At 36.3% G+C, this 19,947-nt stretch overlaps 2 protein-coding genes across 6 annotated transcripts in view; one reads left to right on the plus strand and one right to left on the minus strand.

Annotated features, from left to right (window-relative positions):
• The window catches only part of IKZF5 (IKAROS family zinc finger 5), a 36,107-nt gene extending 21,310 nt beyond the window's left edge, over positions 1-14,797 (plus strand). For 4 of the 5 annotated variants that reach the window (XM_074233430.1, XM_074233432.1, XM_074233431.1 and 1 more), the window contains 3 exons: positions 2,725-2,888; positions 3,707-3,889; positions 5,977-14,796. In XM_074233430.1, coding sequence (XP_074089531.1) covers positions 2,756-2,888; positions 3,707-3,889; positions 5,977-6,920 — 1,260 coding nt within the window. In that variant the 5' untranslated portion in view covers positions 2,725-2,755 and the 3' untranslated portion in view covers positions 6,921-14,796. Of the gene's footprint in view, positions 1-628; positions 1,965-2,724; positions 2,889-3,706; positions 3,890-5,976 lie in introns of those variants that run through there. The other variant, XM_074233434.1, reaches the window with a different exon arrangement.
• On the minus strand, positions 8,420-19,861 carry PSTK (phosphoseryl-tRNA kinase). Its single transcript, XM_074233435.1, has 6 exons — positions 19,556-19,861; positions 16,525-16,813; positions 15,854-16,052; positions 12,868-12,943; positions 12,324-12,417; positions 8,420-11,149 (listed from the first exon to the last, which is right to left on the minus strand). Exons 1-6 carry the CDS (start codon positions 19,769-19,771, stop codon positions 10,950-10,952), a joined length of 1,074 nt encoding a protein of 357 aa, XP_074089536.1. The 5' UTR covers positions 19,772-19,861; the 3' UTR covers positions 8,420-10,949.
• Positions 19,862-19,947: the final 86 nt, after the last annotated feature.

Below are 19,947 nucleotides of genomic sequence, written 5' to 3' on the forward strand. Positions count from 1 at the left end.
TGCTTGTGGAATTGAATTTCTTGAATTTAGTTATTCTGTTAAGAACAGTCTTCACAGTTGAGTGAAGAAGGGCCAGGACACTCTCTTAGGACAGTCTCAGAAAAAGACATCTTATGCCAGCCATAATGTAACAAAAATTAAAACCTTATTTAATCCTAAAGATAGGAAATTTGTGGTCTGCATAGAGCCTTGATAAAGGAGAGTCAAAAGAGAACCATTTGTGAATGTTGGATTGATTATTGTTTAGGATGTTTTCGGTTTATTGGGGGAAAAAATGTGGGTTTTTTTGGACATAACAGACACTTTTGTCAGTAAACAGCTTCAGAAACTTCTTTAAAGAGCACCCCCCACCACCACCGGTTTATTGGTTGTAACAGAAAGGAAGGATATTTTGTTTAATATTGTTGGTATGTTAATATTGACCATTATATTTTACCAAAGTTTTGTTGCCTATCAATGTTGTATTTGTTTATATTTTCATACTTGAATGTATTTTTTGTTTTAGCTTTCTTTGTTCACCATTTCATATATATATATATATATATATATCTTCATGTGTTTCTTAGAATTCTTCATATTTTTCATTCCTTGTGTCACAGTAATATTCTATTATATATTTATATAGGGTTTATGTTACATATAATATTTATTCTATCAGTAGATATATATTTTGCTTTTAGTTTTTATCACAAGACTGCTATGACAGATATTATCATTGCTATTATTATTTACTGTTCAACAACCTCCTTAAGAGTATAGTCCTAAGGGTGGCTAGGTGGCACAGTGGATAGAACACCAACCCTGGAGTCAGGAGTACCTGACTTCAAATCTGGCCTCAGACACTTAATAAATACATAGCTGTGTGACCTTGGGAAAGCCACTTAACCCCATTTACCTCGAAGAAACCTAAAAAAAAAAAAGTATAGTCCTAGTAATATAATCTTTAGATTAAAAATCATAGACAACTTTGGTAACTCTTCTTGAATAATTCAAAAATTGTTTTCCAGTTGAATCAACTTAAAACTCCACTGACAATGAATTAATATGCCTATTTTCATATAGCCTGCCTAGCAATTAATTTTCCCATCTTTTGTCAATTTTGCTATCTTTATGGGTATGACTGGCTTGATGGTAATCTCTCTTTTTTTAATTTTTTATTCTCATTTTGTACAAATGTTTTTTTTACATTAATAAAATATTCTTGTTTACAAGTAAACAAAATACCCCTCCTCCCCCATGAATATAGATAGACTTGCTTGGGCGAAAAAAGTAAAGGGGAGAGAAAAAAATTAAAATAAAAAAATAATAGTAATAATTGTAGGTATGGCCAGGTGGTGCAATGGATGAAGCACCAGTCCTGGAGCCACGAGCACCCGAGTCCATAAACCCAACAATCACCCAGCCGTGTGACATGCAAGCCACCTGATCCCCACTGCCCTGCAGAAACCAAAAAAAAGAAAGAAAAAAAAGACCCAAAATAAAATAAAATAGTAATAATAGTAGGGGTGGCTGGGTGGCAGACAGAGCATTGGCCCTTGAGCCAGGAGCACCTGGGTCCAAATCTGGCCACAGACACCCAAAGATCACCCCACTATGTGGCCCCAGGCAGGCCATCCAGCCCCACTTGCCCTGCACCCTCCCCCAAATAATAATAACAAAAAATGTGCTTGAGTCTTTGTTCCAACACCAACAACTCTGTCATGGGTGGATCTCATTCTTTATGATAAGTCCATCACAAAAGTTATTTCCATATTTTTCCACCATAGCCATTGCTGATCGCAACTCCCTCCTTTCTTATTTCTCCACTACCATGTACTCTATTTTCTCTCTCCTTTCACTCTGATTCTGCTGTAGGGTCGCTGAGTGGCGCAGCAGACAGATCCCTGGACCTGGGGCCAAGAAGCCCTGAGCCCCCATACCACCCCTTAGGCCCAGAATCCACCTGGCCCTGTGGTCCTTTGATGGTAATCTCTTAAGAGCATCTATTTCTCTAAAATGTCATGGTGCAGTAGGCAGCCTGGATCTAAAATCAGAGGAACTGGATTCTAATTCTGATTCTGCCACTTACCATTTGTATGACTTTGGACAAGCCATATCTGGGTTATAATTAAATCCCTCTGTAAAACTGGGACAGAATGATTCAAGATTCAAGGTTCTCAATCAGATGCTCCTTTGGCAGCCTGATGAAACCTGTGGACATCTTCTCAGAATAGCATTTTTAAGTGCATAAATCACATACATGTAATTATGAAGAAAACATATCAAAATACACTTGTCAGAATAGTATTTAAAAACAAGTTTATGAATCTTGGTTAAGAATACCTTCTGTGGTTCTTTGAATTCTCACAAAGCAACTTTATACAGTATTGCTTTCTGGACTCTTGAATGGGCACACCCATCCCAAGGAAAAGTGTTTTGTGTAAATTGATCACTTTGTAGGCATATCTCCTTAAATTCACATACTGTTTCTAAGTCAGTTTTTGACTTGATTAATATAAATTGACTTTCTAGAGCCTAGCCAACATTTTTCTGGGCTCATGAAACTGACTTTTGGAGTCTACAGAGCAAACTCTTGTTCTGAGGACAGCCTCTATAAGAAATCCATCTCATGAAGCCAGCCAACATCTATTTCACCATTGTTTAACTTTTAGTTGCAATGTACCCAGTAAATATTTATTGAATTGGCTTAATAGTGTAGAGTTTAATTTAGTTTTATTTTTCCAGGTATAAGAAATCATAAACTCAGAAAGTGAATATGGGTGAAAAGAAACCAGAGCCTCTGGACTTTGTGAAGGATTTTCAAGAATATCTCACTCAACAGACCCACCACGTGAACATGATCTCTGGATCAGTTAGTGGGGACAAAGAAGCAGAGGCTCTTCAGGGAGGTAGATGAAGTTTTAAATATTATTACATGTTTCACTTATGAAAGCTGCATTGTAGACATTTATTTTGAAGAATAAACAGTATATGAATTATTTGCTTTTTTGTAAAGTGGAATATTTTATTCTCATTTATTAGTAATAGAGAATGGACAGTCTGGGGAGAAACCAACAATTTAAATGTTTAATATACTAAATTATATGGAATTAGTATAAAGAGCAGCTTTCCTAGAAAACTAACCACCTTGAGCCATGTACTTGGATTCTCTGGGCCTCAGTTTTCTCATCTGCAAAATAAAAGGGTCAGTTTAGATGGTTGCCAATGACTCTTTCAAGCCTAAAGTTCTATGATTCTTCATGTTTATTTGGTGCTTTAAATTTTTCCTTAGGAGCTTAATGAAAAAGTAAGAATTTGAAGATCATGATAGATAAATACTACTAAGAATTCAGGTGTATAGCACTGAATTGTATAGCAAATTGAAAAGTCTGTTAATTTTTTCAGATTAACAAAAATTTGTTCTCAACTCATAATGGATGACCATGCATATTAGCGGTGCCTTGATTCATTATTTCGGTTCACAGACAACTTTGTTCAATGATGCCATTAACTTTAAAGGAAATTTTTAGAGCTTATACCCATATACATATTTTCCTTGCTGTGAAATAAGGATGTTGAGGAATAATACTAAACGAATAAGTGAACTGAATGAATCTCAGCATGATTAAATTATCATTTATAAATGGTTTTTGTATCACCTTAGACCAAAACTTAAAATTGTAGTAATTCTGGAGACTTGATGTTTATTGCCATATTTTATTTATAGCTGGGACAGAGGGTGATCAAAATGGACTTGATCATCCATCTGTTGAAGTGTCCTTGGATGAAAACTCAGGAATGCTGGTGGATGGATTTGAAAGGACGTTTGATGGAAAACTAAAATGTCGATATTGCAACTATGCCAGCAAAGGAACAGCACGGCTCATTGAACACATTAGAATTCACACAGGTAATGAAGTAATTTCTTGGTGTGTATGTGTGGATGCTTTCAGTACTTTAAAAGTGAAAGATTACACAAGGTTTATATTAAAGGAGAAATTCCTCTTTCTATCAGAATATCAAGTAGAGGTACAAATTCACAATTATCAGAGTCCCAGAGCACGACCCCTTTGGTAGAGAATATTTTTTTCTTTTCTTTTTTTTAAAGATTTTATTTGACTTTTACAACCCCCTCCCCACATCTTACTTCCCTACTCCCCACCCCCCACAGAAGGCAACTTGTCAGTCTTTACATTGTTTCTATGGCATACATTGATCCAAATTGAATGTGATGAGAGAGAAATCATATCCTTAAGGAAGAAACATAAAGTATAAGAGATGGCAAGATCAGACAATAAGATATCAGGTATTTTTTTTCCAAAATTAAAGGTATAATCCTTGGTCTTTGTTCAAACTCTACAGTTCTTTCTCTGGATACAGATGGTATTCTCCATTGCAGAGATCCCCAAATTGCCCCTGATTGTTGCACTGATGGAATGAGTGAGTCCATCAAGGTTGATCATCACCCCCATGTTGCTGTTAGGGTGTACAGTGTTTTTCTGGTTCTGCTCATCTCACTCAGCATCAGTTCATGCAAATCCCTCCAGGCTTCCCTGAATTCCCATCCCTCCTGGTTTCTAATAGAACAATAGTGTTCCATGACATACATATACCACAGTTTGCTAAGCCATTCTCCAATTGAAAGGCATTTACTTGATTTCCAATTCTTTGCCACCATAAACAGGGCTGCTATGAATATTTTTGTACAAGTGATGTTTTTACCCTTTTTCATCATCTCTTCAGGGTATAGACCCAGTAGTGGTATTGCTGGATCAGAGGGTGTGCACATTTTTGTTGTACTTTGGGCATAGAGAGAACTTCCTTTTCTACAGACCTTCCCAACCCTGTTCCAACAATGCTCACCAGCCTCCCATATCCAGCTTCCCTGCTTTCCCCCTCTGCTTTTTTTTTTTGATGCTCCTTTATAGCATACTAAATCAACCCTAGAATATTGCACTTTGAATTTGGTAATAATGTTTTTATTGGCAGTTAGGTATGGTAGATAGTAGTGGTGAAGAAATACTGGTTCTATATAAACATAATAAGTTTAATAAAAGTTTTTTTCAAATTATATCCTCTTAGGATTTGGCAATAATTTCATCAAAATTGTTATGACAGTTTCTATTTGTGATGTGCTAATAACCTGGAATAATGTGTCCTGCCAGCTATTTCAGTTTTGAAGTAGAGTTGTCTAATTATATACAAAGAACAAGAACCCTCTTTATAATTAAGGTTTTAGTGCAGCTTTAAGCTATTCATACTTAGTTTGAAGCTATTAAAGTTTAATACTGCATTGACTTTTGAAGCATTCTATACACATACATATGATAAATTATGATAGAGATTACTTAAATATACACATTATAATGTATGATATAATGTTGATAGCTTTTTTGAAACTTAAATCTTAGCTGTGGAGAGCAGAGCTATTACAGACCTTCCCAAGGTCCTGCAGCCAGGAGGTGTGAGAGGCAGGACTTGAAGCCTTGTCTTCCTAGATTCATTGTCAGCTCTCACAGTCCATCACAACATGGTTGCATTATGATGTAGGAAATATTATTATTAATCAGATATTCTGATTGCTCCACAGTTTCTATAAGAGTGCTGATTTTAGCTAACAGTGTGCCCATTGATAGGCCTGGACATCACAAATCTTGTGCCAATATGAATGATTTACTTTAGAATGGATCCCACATTTATACCTAAGATCTCATTTGTTTTATAATTATTTGTGTTAAGTACCTTACTTCCTTTGTTTTTTGCAGGCAAGAACTGTTTCATCTCATTTTTGTATCCACAATGATTAGGTTTCTTAGAACTAAGTAATTTCTCTTATTTGAATAACCTATAATAATGTTTTGAGTTGTGTTCCAAATGTATCACTTTTCTGTGCTTATCAAGATAGTTTTTCTGTACTTCTAAACTTGATGAATATGAGAACATGAAATTTTCTCTTAAATGTGCTTCTGTTACCATATTTTTCTTTTATTTTTGCAGGTGAAAAACCTCATAGATGTCATTTATGTCCATTTGCATCAGCTTATGAGCGTCATCTGGAAGCTCATATGCGTTCCCATACTGGTGAAAAACCATACAAATGTGAATTATGTTCCTTCCGTTGCAGTGATAGAAGTAATCTTTCCCATCATCGTAGACGTAAACATAAAATGGTACCGATTAAAGGTACTAGGTCTTCCTTAAGCAGCAAGAAAATGTGGGGAGTTTTACAAAAGAAGACTAGCAATCTAGGGTACAGCAGAAGAGCACTAATCAATTTGAGTCCACCTTCCATGGTGGTTCAGAAACCAGACTACCTGAATGATTTTACCCATGAAATCCCAAATATCCAGACTGACACGTATGAAAGCATGGGAAAAACGACACAGACTGGTGGCTTGCCAAGGGACCCACAAGAACTCATGGTTGACAACCCATTAAATCAGCTATCCACTCTAGCAGGACAATTATCTAGCTTGCCACCTGAGAATCAGAACCCAACATCTCCTGATGTTGTTCCATGCCCTGATGAAAAGCCTTTTATGATTCAGCAGCCCACCACCCCAACAATTGTTTCTGCTGTATCCACAAGTATTCCTCAGAGCTCATCTCCTATAAGTCCCGAACCTCGGCCATCACATAGTCAGAGGAACTATAGCCCTGTGGCAGGCCCAAGCAGTGAACGCAGTGCTCACACTAGTACTCCCAGCATAAGTAACAGCCAGCCCAGCACGCCAACCCCAGCCCTGCCAGTTCAGGACCCTCAGCTTCTGCATCACTGCCAGCACTGTGACATGTACTTTGCAGACAATATCCTTTATACTATTCATATGGGGTGTCATGGGTTTGAAAACCCTTTTCAGTGTAATATATGTGGATGCAAATGTAAAAATAAGTATGATTTTGCCTGTCATTTTGCAAGAGGGCAACATAACCAGCACTGATATAAAACAATCATATCATGCTTTTTTTTTTTTTTTGGTCTTGCTTTTCTAAAATTTCAGGTTTCTCTCATCCTTAATGAGGTATCTACTAATTTAAGAGATTATATCTTATGTTTCTAAATTGTAAATTTGACAATGGAGACAAATTTTTCTTGTCTGGTCAGGGTCATTTATGTGTTAGTGATAAGGTAGATAGGATTTAATTTAGTTTGAAGTCTTTTTTTTCTCTTCTCTTTGTTCAATAGATAAGAATTGGAGTGCAATTATATCTTTCATTTAGTTTTCCTACATGTAACACTCATAAACACTTTATAATGCTCATTCAGTCTCCTTAGTATTTCTGTTCTCATATTATTTCAGCTTGTAGAAGTAATTTGGTAACTTGTAACTTCTACCATGTTCTAAAGTGGTGATATTTTTAAAATTTTACTAAACCAAACCACTTAAAATGTTTAGTGGGAGGCTTAAATTTAAAATAACTTTTAGTTGATGAATTTACTCCCCTATTTTGAGTTCAAGCAGTTGTATCAGTTAAACTAGCAATGGCTTTAACTGGTTTCAGTTTAAGGAATTGCTTTTTTGCCAAGGAAAAACATGATACACAGCTAATGATGTTAAAAAAAATTGTTATGAAAAAATTTAAATACCATTTTTTTGAAAAAACAGCATCCAAAATTAGTTTGAAAATATATCGTTCACTTCCATGATATAAAATAAATAAAATTTCACGTTTGTATATTTTTTTTATTCTGCTTTGACGTGGATAAAAAGGTGGTGTCCAATTTCCATTGCATTTACACTGTTGCACTTTCAGTCTATTAAAAAAATAATTGAGCTAAGCAAAATAAGTATTTGTTGGAATGAGGGTATCTCTTTCACAGAAGTGTTCCTGAAAATGTTTTTCTTTTAGTATTGTATTTTTTTTATTTTAAATTTGTTTGATGTTATAGGCATCAGACAGACCAGATAACTACTAGAAGTTGCAATTTCCTCCTAATAATTTGATTACCAAAGACGAACATCAGAATGTCATCTTTTACAATTACTTTTTTTTAGTCCTGGAAAATATTCTTCAAAATATTCCTCTATTCCTGTCCCTTAACTAACAATCTTTTTCCAAGAAAGCTACAGTAACTTAATTCTGCAAAAAAATTTAATTTGAAAAAGTAATCTTTAACATAAGTCAGAATAAGCCTATTCAAAACCAGCCTTAACTCTTGTATAAATTGTAATTTAGTATAAGCTTTTCTTTGGATTCAAACTGTCATGCTCCTTTGCAGGTATGCCAAACAGTAAATAATAATAATAATTAATAATAATAATAATAATAATAATAATAATAATGGGGTATCTATCCATTTTTGAAGGGCATTTACATCAGTTTAATAATAAAAGAAGGAAGAGTAAATTTGACATTTAATTCATAAATTTGACATTTAATACTGTAGAAATCAGAAGTACCACATAATAGAATTTACTTTGAAGAGGCTATTCTTTTCTAATCTTATAATGAAAAAAAGAAATAGGTTGGTTAAACAATTATTGATTTTAAAATGTAGTGTGAAAGTACTGCATAGTTTTACACAGAAAAATCTTAATTTTTAAAGTATATTTATTAACCAAAAATGACCTCTAGACCAAAATGGAAAATAGTGATGTCATTAGCTAACAATAAAGCTCCCTGATTGTGTGAGACTAATGGGCTCTCCAGTCTCCACTGAACTGGGAATGTTAGAAAGCCAATTATAAAATGCTTTTGAGTTTTGTGTAAATTACGAATTCATCTCAAAGTATTTCATTATTTTGAATTAAAGATTATTTCCCCAAAACAATTATAAATGTCTCTTCCTCATATTATTTAAAGGTTTATGCCTCAGAAACAAATATTCTATTTTTCCAGTATTACTTTAATCTTTTATTTTTGAAAAGTCATTTTTACTATGGGAACCTAAATGTTACACTTGGTTCTAGACTCTTATATTAGTGTGGGAGGTAAAAAATATAATTATTTGAAACACTTGAATTAAAAACAAAATGTTACCCTTGTATGCCCCAAAATATAAAATGCATTTTTCAGTTTTAAAAAAATTGCTTGGGAAATTCAGAATATATACTATGTTGACTGTGCCAAACAATAACTTGAATGTTTTTCTGACAACTAAAAGTAGATTCTTAATTTGTATTTAAATATAAAGGGTACTTTTCTGCAGTTTTATACTAGTATATATACAAATACTAATATTTGCTGTAACCTGAAATAAAGAGCACAATTGGTATTCCAACATTATTACCTGCTTACAAGCTAAATTTAATTCAAAATATGTTGAAATGCACTAAATTATTAAAGGTCAATCTATTGTATTAGTTTTAAAATTTAGGAAATTATTTAATTTCTATATTTGGAAGAATGTTAATTCCTACACTTAAGTATTAAACACACAGTTTTTCCCCACTTTATTTTTAATCAAACATTTTATAAACAAAATTTGTTGGAAAAAGTTTAACATGCACTATTTATAGTACTTTATTGTTAACAGACATTTTAATGTTCTGAGACTAAATTTATTTTTGTTCAGTGAACAGTTTAGATTTTAAAGTTGGTAGAGAACTTATCTCCACTAATATTTTTTTAAGGAACTGTGAAGATTGAACAGGGAATAATTTTATTTCAGATTTTACAAATTCAGTGTGTAAATACAGCTTCTTGAAATTCAAGTAAAGATTTTCTGTTGGGTAATCTCATAGGATATTTTCCACTGCTGTTTCAATACAGAAATAGAAGTGTTGCCATAAAGGTGCAGGATTTATATGACAAAGGGAATGTTAAATTACCAAGAAATTTTCAAAATCAGACCTCAAGACAAAGAGAAAAATGTGCATCAAACATGTCCTAGGACAGAAAAACATTCCCTGCTAAATACCTTTTTTCATTGAGCAGTCTTAAGAATCTATATGCATTGTGTTTACTTTTGTTAATATGTATTTGAATGTAAAGAGCATATTTTGTATTCAAAAGATGAAACTTGAGTTATGGATGTAAGATACATTATATTGTGTAGTGATTACAGAAAAAATGCTGAATAACTCAACTTTAGTGCAGTTCCATGTTGTGAAGCTTTGCTTTTGTAAAATATGAATAAAATAACACTTTCTAATGACTAATATCCTTTTTAAAAAATCTGTAACCCAATTTATACTTAATGAAGCTTGAAAAAAGTGTGAATATGCAAAAGCTGCTTTACTAAGCAACAGTGTTGCCAAAGTTCAGCATTCTGATGTCTGCAAAGTGCTTTAAGCAATTTTACTTGGTTCTCTAACTTAACTGTTTGAGAAAGGTAGATGAAGATTTTTGCAGGTGAAGAAATTCAGACTCATAAAGGTGAAAGGACTGTTCGTGGCTCCAGTGTCAAAGGCAAGACTTAATCAGTTACCATTTATTAAGTGCCTCCTACATGCCACACACTGTGCTAAGCCCTGGTGAACTAAAAAAACCAAAATAGTCCCCTCTCCCTCTCCACTCTTAACCCCCCCCCAGAACTTAACCCTTTCCATTCTCCCTCAAGTGATTGTTCTAGCCTTTCTCCCTAATAACTAGCTTGATGCTGACAGAATCAACAATCCATTGCAGTCTAATTCTCTATTTAAACATGTTATCTTCCCTTTATGTTTACTGTCCTTCCACCTCATCTCTAATCTGGCAAGTTGGTGGCCAACAAGCATCAAAAACAGACATTCCCACACTTTATATATCTCCTAATTTTATTTTGTGCACAGCTTTCTTTAGCTTTATTATCCTGGGCTGCTTACCCAGAGCACAGCATTGTGATATCTAAAAAGCAATCCAGTTCCCCAAACCCTCAGTTGCTTGACTGTGCTCACTGAAAAGCTAATGATAAATTTAAAATAAATTTTTTTTCCTTCCCAACACCCTGATCTTTTAAGATTGAATTCCTTTGCTAGATCTTTAAAGTGATCCTCAATGTTTGCTTAAAAAAAATTATAGACAATTCATCCACAATGCAAATCAATTTAATACTCCTTTGGAATATATTTCTGCAGAATGTTATCTCTTTCATAATGAAATAAGCAAATGATATCAGAAATGCTATTTTGATGGAAACAGGAAATTCTCTGAGTATTTCCTTGTCGTAGATCCTCCAAAATGTCTGTCTTAAGTTTATTAAGTTCTTCTGCTAGAAGTTTCAGCTGGTAGGCAATCACTTTTTCATCTAAAAGAAAAATATAATCTTAAACAATTTTTACAAATTAAAGGAAACATAAGCTGATTATATATCGTCAGGACAATGCTACCTCTCAGGAAAAAAAGTTATTTGGAATAGACTAAATAATGTTGGTGTTAACTTAAGTTGTCAACTGTGCTGTTTTGGAGACAAGACAAAAATGTTAAATGTGATGCAGGCATAGTGACTGACATTCTAACAAAAGAAATTTGCTTAAAAAAGTAGTCCATCATTTTACTGTTATCAAATGAAAACAGAAAAGAAATCCTTAATTTGGTAAGACATGATTCATTATCCTGGTATAAAATGTCATAATAGTCAAGAAATTCCCATTTGGAAGATAATTTCTGAAAACAGACTGCATGAATTGTTATCAGTGATCAAGGTAGTCTGACCAGGGTTGTTCTCTTGTGGCCTGGGACTATAAGTCACCTGGAAACTATTTTAAGACATATGCCCTTTCCCAGTTCAATTTCATCTTCATTTTAGAAACAAAAAAAAGTGAACAACTACTAAAAGGGCTCAGAAATTAAATGTGATTTCATCTTTTCTGTTTTACTCCATTGTCCATTTTCCTACATTCTGGGACATTTAATTTGGCATTGTTTTATCTTGCAAGCTGAATCAGCAAAATTGTGCTTCACTTTCTATAATGTGTTTCTTAAAAAATGTATGTTAGATTTTACAAGATGAAATATGTTTACAGTAGAGCTCTCCACGTAAAGGAATTTCTTGAAATAAGTTTTTCCCAAAACCAACCTCAATTTAACTGCTGGGTATATTCTGTATGGAGGACTTTTGGAAAGGTATGGACAAGAATCTCAGAGAATGAAAAGAAAGATGGATTATTAACTGTGCTGGTAGAAGTACCCACATTGAAAAAAATAACAGATTCTTGGAGTCATTTATGTTATAAATTCATTCTTGTATGAAATAGTGTTTGAGGCCTGCATTGGTATTTTGCAATTCAAAGTTCTAATTGGAAATTATATGAAAATATAACATATTCAATAAGAAGTTATTTGGATTTTGGCAGATGTTTTGAAGATGCTATCAGAATGAAAATGAGAAAGCACAAAATTTATATTAAAATACATTGTTCATTTTTAGTTGACTGATTTATTTTACTATTATACACATTAAATAGCTGCTGAACATATACCTTTGGCTTTCTTCATTGTCTGAGAGATAATCCTTCTGAATTTCTGATCAGTTTGATGAAGAATATTAGTTGAACAAATAATTCGATCAGTTTCCTACATAATGTAAACAGTGTTTTATTAAATCATTCAACAAACAAATGCCACTTCCGTGCTACACTTCATATAATATCTAATTCAGTTTGATTAGGTATTCACTCAATAAATACTGGTCATAATTGATGAACATGTCCAGTATAATTTTTTAAATATAATTTTAAAAATAATGATTCTTAAAAATCAAATCAGTAATGAAAGATTTCTCTAAGTATGTATAACCCATGGGCAATATAGTCACCCCTGGGTCACAATGTCCAACCCAGGATGTCATTAGTTTTGCCCAGACCTGGAAGAGATATAAAAGGGGCCCCCAAAGAGAGTTCAAGGTAAGAAGTATTGAGACTCATTCTCATTATGCAAAATAAGCTAAACTGTAAATGATATTCCAGAATTAGTTCATTCATACAATTCATAAGAAAAGACTGAGTTGTATAAAGGAAGAATTACCTTTTGTTCCATATTTTCCTCAAAACATTTTATGGGATTTTTCAAAGCAGTAATCAGTAAATCAGTCACTTCTATGCTGTAAAAAAATTTACTATTAAACCCTTAAAATGTTTATATTTTTAAAAGAACTAATATTTAATGACAATAAAGTTTGGTTTTTAAGGAAAAAAGAATTTATAGTCCAAGCTTCTAAAAATGAAAATTTTTTGTAGTAACTTTAAAGTCTTCAAAACTATCCCCCCCCCTCAATTTTGGGATCAAAAATCAAATAGTGAAGTGCCTATTAAATATGAAACATTTTCAATAATCTCACTTTACATTAAATATATTGATTGACATGTATTAAGTACCTACCTACTAGCTATCTAATGTTTGTGTTGATGACCCAATGTTCTTGCTCTATAAAAACAAACCAAAAAGGAAAGACATTCCTCCTTGATGTCTGGAGGTGAGGTAAGATTCATCAATAGCTCTCCTTGGAATGGGGGGAGTGGGCAGGCTATAGATTTTTCTCAGCTAAAAAAAAAATACAGCCTATAATTCCTTAAATAGAGAATTCTCTAAGGAGGAAAGTCTTAGTTTATAATCTGACAGAAGAAGACACCGAAGAATGAGGTAAGACTCAAGGACTGGATCCAGCTGTCCCGAGTCTTAGCTTAGGGTGATTTCCATATAAAAAAAAAAATGAATTCTAGCACAACTTGTCTTACTGGAACAGAAATTCAACTAGTCTCACCCACAGCAGGATAGATAAGCACAAATACCCCCTGGTAGTTTGGTGGTTCGTTTGTTTCTGAGACAGCTGGCAAATTGGTTGATTTAACTGAGGTCACTGGAAGAGCTGTGGTGAGCACCATAAATTGAAATGGTACAATGGACAGAACCACAAGGCCTGGAAATAAGAGGAGACACTTCCTCATAACCTCTGTCTCAGTTTCCTCATCTGTAAATTAGGATCAATAATTGGGAATTTGAGGCTCATTCTGAGATAATTGGAAAGTATTTAGTTCAATGCTTTTTAGAACTGTGTGGGCCACAATAAGCTCCATGTAAGTTGTTATTATTGATCTTGTTATTTTCAAGGATGTCTTCCAAATCTCCAGAGGTTAAGGATGACCATCTTGGCATACCACTAGATCCCTAATTTTAAACTCAACAAATTTTATCCATCTTCCTGGGAATAGACAACCAATTAATTCTGCTGAAATTTTTGAAAACAAATAGTTTGAATCTATGTGTCACATTCTCCCCCATCTCCCCAATCTAGTTTGTACAAAATCTGGGCCTATAACTGACATTTTTTGGTGCAAACATATATAATGATGCATATACAATATAAATATATTTTTCTTTGAAAGAGATCTCATTTTAGGAGAATGGACTATATTCAGAAGTGATCTATAATCAGATTAGAGAATTCATTTAACATCTGCAAAGCCAGTAATGACACCAACCCTAAAGTTACAGTGATTTAAAATCACTTGTAATGCTTCCTTTTTGTAATATCAAGATAATGGACATACAGAGATGAGGGGTTTAGGAAATGTCTTTATCTCAACAGCCCCATGAAGTAGTAGTATTATCACCACTTTACAGACAATAAAATGGAACTGACAGGATAAAGTGAGCTTTGTTCAGAATCACATGGCAAATTAGAGCAAAAAATAGGTTACCTATCAGATCTATGGAGAGGGAAATAATTGGTGACCAAACGAGACAGAGAAAACAATGAAATGCAAAATGGATAATCTTGATGTTAAATAAGGTTTTTCACAAAAAAAAAATGCAACCAAGATTGTAAGGAAAGCAGAAGACTGGGAAACAATTTTTACAACTAGTATTTCTGAAAAAGACCTCATTTCTCAAATATAGAGAACTGAGTCAAATTTATAAGAATATATGTCATTCCTCAATTGATAAATAGGTAAAGGATACGAGCAATGACTTGATGTCATTTAGCTAGAAAATCCTAAAGGCATTTATTCACTTCTATGGTGTCCTCTCCAAGCCCACTGGCTTAGGCTCCTTCAGGTAACCTCTCTTTGATATTACTGAAATCAACTCCAAATTACTGCCTTGCCTCCAGTCTCTTCCCTCTCCAATTCTTTCACAGAGCTGCCAAAATTTCCCTGATTCAAAGAGAGCTCTCAAAAGTTTTCCCTGGCTCCCTACCAGATAAAATCCACATCCCTGGTTCTAGCCTTGCCAATCTTGCTTCACCCTCCTCTGGATAGTCATCTAGATCTTGTCCTGCCCTCTTTCCATACCATACAATTATGCAGAGCAGTAGTATCAAACAAATAGAAACAGATGCCCATAAGCAGCATGTTAACTTAGAAAAACCACACATGAACATTATCTATGTTGTATTTTTGTTTTGTTAAACATTTTCCAATTACATCAATCTGGTTCCTTCCATACGCTGTGAGTTTGACACTTCTGATATAGGGTACCACCATGCCTCAAACACATTCCCTTTAAATCTTTGCCCACTGAAATAATTCCCTTCTTTCAAGGTTACTTTCAGAAGCCCCTTCTTCATCGAAACCTTTGCTACTCCCCTCTCTGATGACGGGGTACTTTCCCATTTCATATTTCTGTTTCATCTTGCCTAGATCTTCTCACTCTTATTTGCTATGTCTTATCTCTTCTATTAAACTGCAGTTTCTACCCAATAGGCACCTAAGTGTTTAGTGAACTGATTGTGGAGGAAAAAAGTACTGTACTCATTGCTAAATGTTGTGGTGGTGGGGGGAAACCAAAGGCTGCAGTATATAAGCAGCACACAACTGTCAAATGCTTGAGTGCAAAAATATAACACCTCTAGCTGTCCTGGCTTCTGTATAATTAAAGATTTTACACAGAATTTTAAATGAGGTGTTACAAGTTCTTTTATAGGCAATAACCATAAGTGTCTTAAGGTTTCATTTAAAGATCTAATATTTAATTATATATTACAGCAAAAGCCTGGACCACCAGAACATACCTGTTGTCAGTACTGGATTCTGTACTCCTAACAGTGAGACTGTTGAATTCCCATGCATTTTTCTGAATGTTTGGAGATTCTAACTTTCTTGCCATCTGCTGTATGGTCTCTTTAGGAACTGCTTTACTCCTCTGGTGATTCCGTTCTAGACAGGATTCAATTGGACAATCTAAAAATAACTGGCAAAAGCCTAAGGAATCTAAAAAGAAAAAATATTCTTAAGTAAATGTTTTAAAATCAGGAAATTATGATGCATAATTTGAAGAAAATGTGTGCAATCTAAAATTATCTTAGTTTCCAAAAAAGTCATTACCTCCAGCTCTGATATCTGAAAATTCAATAAACTCTTTAAGAAAACTTAAGAGTATTACCAGAGATGAGGGAATTCAATATACTGCTTAATATCACCATGATTTTCATAAACACTAACATTCATAATGAACTTTCTGGTCTGCAAAGTACCTTACATATGTTATCTCATTTGATCTTCACAAGAACCCTCAAAATGTAGCTGCTATTATTAACCCCATTTTACAGATGAAGAAACTGAGGCTGTTTTGACTTTCTCAGGAAGTCTTCCTGGCAGGATGTGAATTCATCTTTTCAATTCAGCACTTTGCTCACCTCATCACCTAGCTACCAGTATAGAAGAAAACAGTGTATTAAATTACATTTTCTGGCCAGTTGGTAGACTTCATATCTCATGCTCTGGTAATAAAAATTGTCATCCAATATTAGATACAAAGGTTGAGACAGAGTTGCATTGGTTAGGCAATAACCCTGGGCCTTTCCTGTTGCAGAAGTTATAAGATCTTGATCTTTCAAGCAGTTGACAAAACTTTCCCACATAACTTCAGTCCTTGAGGCTGGGACAGACAATTTGCATCCATTAATGATGGCCATCAAGAAATGTTCAAGGTACATCAAAAGTTCATGTCGCAATGATTTCCACTGGGAGGGCTACAAAAGACAAAGCATGACATTCAATGGATGATGAACTTTAAAGCTAGTCACAGTGAGCAAAGATGCCGAGTTCAGAGAAATATGTTCTTTACCACGGCTCTATCTCTGGTTCAGGCAAGAGACAAAGTCAAAGACTTTCCAAAATTAATAACACAATGGTAGTGAGATAGTCTAGGAGGGATTATGCAATTACAATGAGTTTCATGTGCCTAAAATTCTCTCTAAATTGGAAAAGTCTTAAAGAGAACTGACATTTACAAAGCAAGGTGGGGGAAAAACACATGGCTAGGAAGAACAACCAATAATTCTGAGGTTCTGCTGGGGATGAATGGCACACTAGTAAACTTTTTTTTTTAGATTTTTCAAGGCAATGGGGTTAAGTGGCTTGCCCAAGGACACACGACTAGGTAATTATTAAGTGTCTGAGGTCAGATTTGAACTCAGGTACTCCTGACTCCAAGGCTGGTGCTCTATCCACTGTGCCACCTAGCTGCCCCATAAAACTCTTTTATAAACTTTGGTCATAGGGAGTGGTGAAAGAAGGCCAACACCACAGTCCAACATGAGGCATCCTACAGAACATACCTGTGTGCCCTCTCTGGCTAAATCCTCTCTCTAAATGGGCAAGAGGTAACCACCTAACAAAAGATCAGGGATAACCCATAACCACAGCAAATGCCATGGAAGAGAATGGAACTGGGAGAGGACATTGGTTTCAACCTGGGAAGGACAACAACCTTAATCTCTTTCTACAGAGAGTCCACCATCCCTGCAAAGACCCAAGCCTATCTCCAGCCTCAGAAACTGTGCCCTGGGCAAGCCACCACCTGTTTGCCTTAATTTCCTCCTAACACATTGAAGGGTTAATACCCATTCTGATCCTGGGCAAGGCCATATGCTGGTTCCCCCCACCCAAGGTCCCCCATCACCTTTGCAGGAATTGGATGTTTTTGCATGTGCCTAATACTCCCTTTAGGAACTAGCCATTCCTGGAGGGTGAATCCTGGGAGGGTTGGCTACCCGCCCAGAGGTTCAAATGTTTAATTAACCTTGGCCATGAATCTTCCCAGATCGGTCATGCCTGTACTCTTCACATATCCCGGTTAAGTGCCAAAAAAGCTTATATAAGCCTATTAGCAGTGTGCCACCTTTGAGTGGGACCCCTTAAAAGTACCTGTCACTGAGCAGCCCTTCGGAGTTTCGCCCATGGAAAGGCTGCTTTGCCTGGGACAGTTTCCCAATTGCGACTCTGAAAGGCTGTGATTTGGAACTCCCCAGCTGCTGTGGATTCAGATGTTGGTGCTCTCCTGATTGGTGATGTTTTCTTTTAATATCTATATTTATGTATGTTAATATCTATATTTATGTATGTTAATATCTGTATTTATGTTTTGCTTTTTATTAAATTGGGATTTATTGGTTACTTTTTCTATAAAACTGATTTATTTCTACCTGTTTTATAATCACTTTATTAAATATACTTTTTGTTTGTTTTGTTGTTGTGAATGTGTCATTTTGTAGGACCGAATAGAAACCAAAACTCCTTAATCAAACACACACACAGATAGTAGTAATAATAGCAACTCCTACCCAGGGCTGTGTGAGGTTCAAACTGGCAGAATGATTGTGAAGCCCTTAGCCCTGCACAAATGTTATGACCACCCACAACACAGAGAAAGGAAGGTGTACGCTCCTCCCTCACAGGGCTCTGATGGGGAAGAAGGTTTACCAATTCTGCGCCCAACTGAACGCAAGCTCCCAACACTGGAGTTAGGACATCTCGGATCGGAGGACCCACATTCTCACCCTAGCTCCAGGGCCTGCCACCCTGGCAAGCTACCAGAGGCTGCCGGGTGACCTCCGTCATCTCACTTAATCTCTCTGTTTAAGTGTCTTCCACTGTGAAATTGGACTAATAATAATAATAATAATAATGATGGCATTTACTTCCAAGTTGGTTGTGAGAATCAAATGAGAGAATGTTTGTAATAAATGTTTACTACCTTCCTGGGGCAGGGGCTTAACCTTCTTGAGTTTCAGTTTCCTCACCTGCAAAATGAAGGCATTGGTTTAGATCAGGAATTCTGTCTATGAAGTTATTTTTTTTAAATGTTGATAGGGGCAGCTAGGGGGTGCAGTGGATAGAACCCCAGGCATTCAAATCCGGCATCAGACACTTAATAATCACCTACCTTGTGTGACCTTGGGCAAGTCACTTTGCAAAAAAACAAAAAAAAAATTTTTAAGTGCATTTCCTCCTAATTGGCTTTCCCCTGCAATCCTATGCATTTTGTGCTACTAATATTATTCTCTATTAATAGGAGTTAGGCTCTCACAAGCCTGTCAAGGCCGCCTCCTATCCGCGCATGCGCCCTAGCCATGTCTAGCCGGGAGGAGGGCGGAGCCTCTACCTGGCACCGCCCCGGCTCACGGGTGCTCAGAGCTCCGAGGGGGGGTCACCGCCCTCCCACACTTCCGGTTCTGGGACCGCCTCCAGGGGGCCCGCGGACTCAGAATGCAGCTTCCGGGGGCGGGGCCGGGAATCATTAAAAATCCTTGCTACCATCATTCACGAATGAAAGGCGCTGGCCACGCGCCCGCCCCGCCCCCCTCCGGAAAGCAGCCTATCCGAGACCGGCTGGGACCAAGTGCCCGCCCTGCCCCGCCCCCCTCCGGAAAGCAGCCTATCCGAGACCCGCTGGGACGGGTCCCCTCTCGGGACGCGCCCGCGGAACGAACCAGAGGCGGAGCGTCCTCGCCCTCCAGGAAAGCGTCTGGAATGACGTCATCGTACGTGATCAGGGCGACGCCCCAGCCCTGCCTCCGCCTCAGCCGGTCGCTGAGGGCGCGGGCCAGAGTAGATTTGCCTGAGGCCGGCAGGCCACAGAGAAGGCAGAATCCCAGCCGAATCCGCCTCTCGCTTCCGGGCTCCTCGGGGGAGTCTCCTTTCTTCATGACGTCTGGGGGAGGAGAAGCGCGGCGCCCTGAGGAGGGTTCCTTAGAGGGCGCTTCTGCCGGCTGCGCCTGCGCACAATCTACGGCCGCCAGTCTCCGGAGGAAAGGGTTTGATGGACAGACGCTTCCTCCAATCACGAGGAGAAGCGTCCTCCGTGGACTTTGTGATGCTCGGC

The sequence above is a fragment of the Macrotis lagotis genome, chromosome 4 (genome assembly GCF_037893015.1).
Source record: "Macrotis lagotis isolate mMagLag1 chromosome 4, bilby.v1.9.chrom.fasta, whole genome shotgun sequence".
Classification (NCBI taxonomy): Eukaryota; Metazoa; Chordata; class Mammalia; order Peramelemorphia; family Peramelidae; genus Macrotis; species Macrotis lagotis.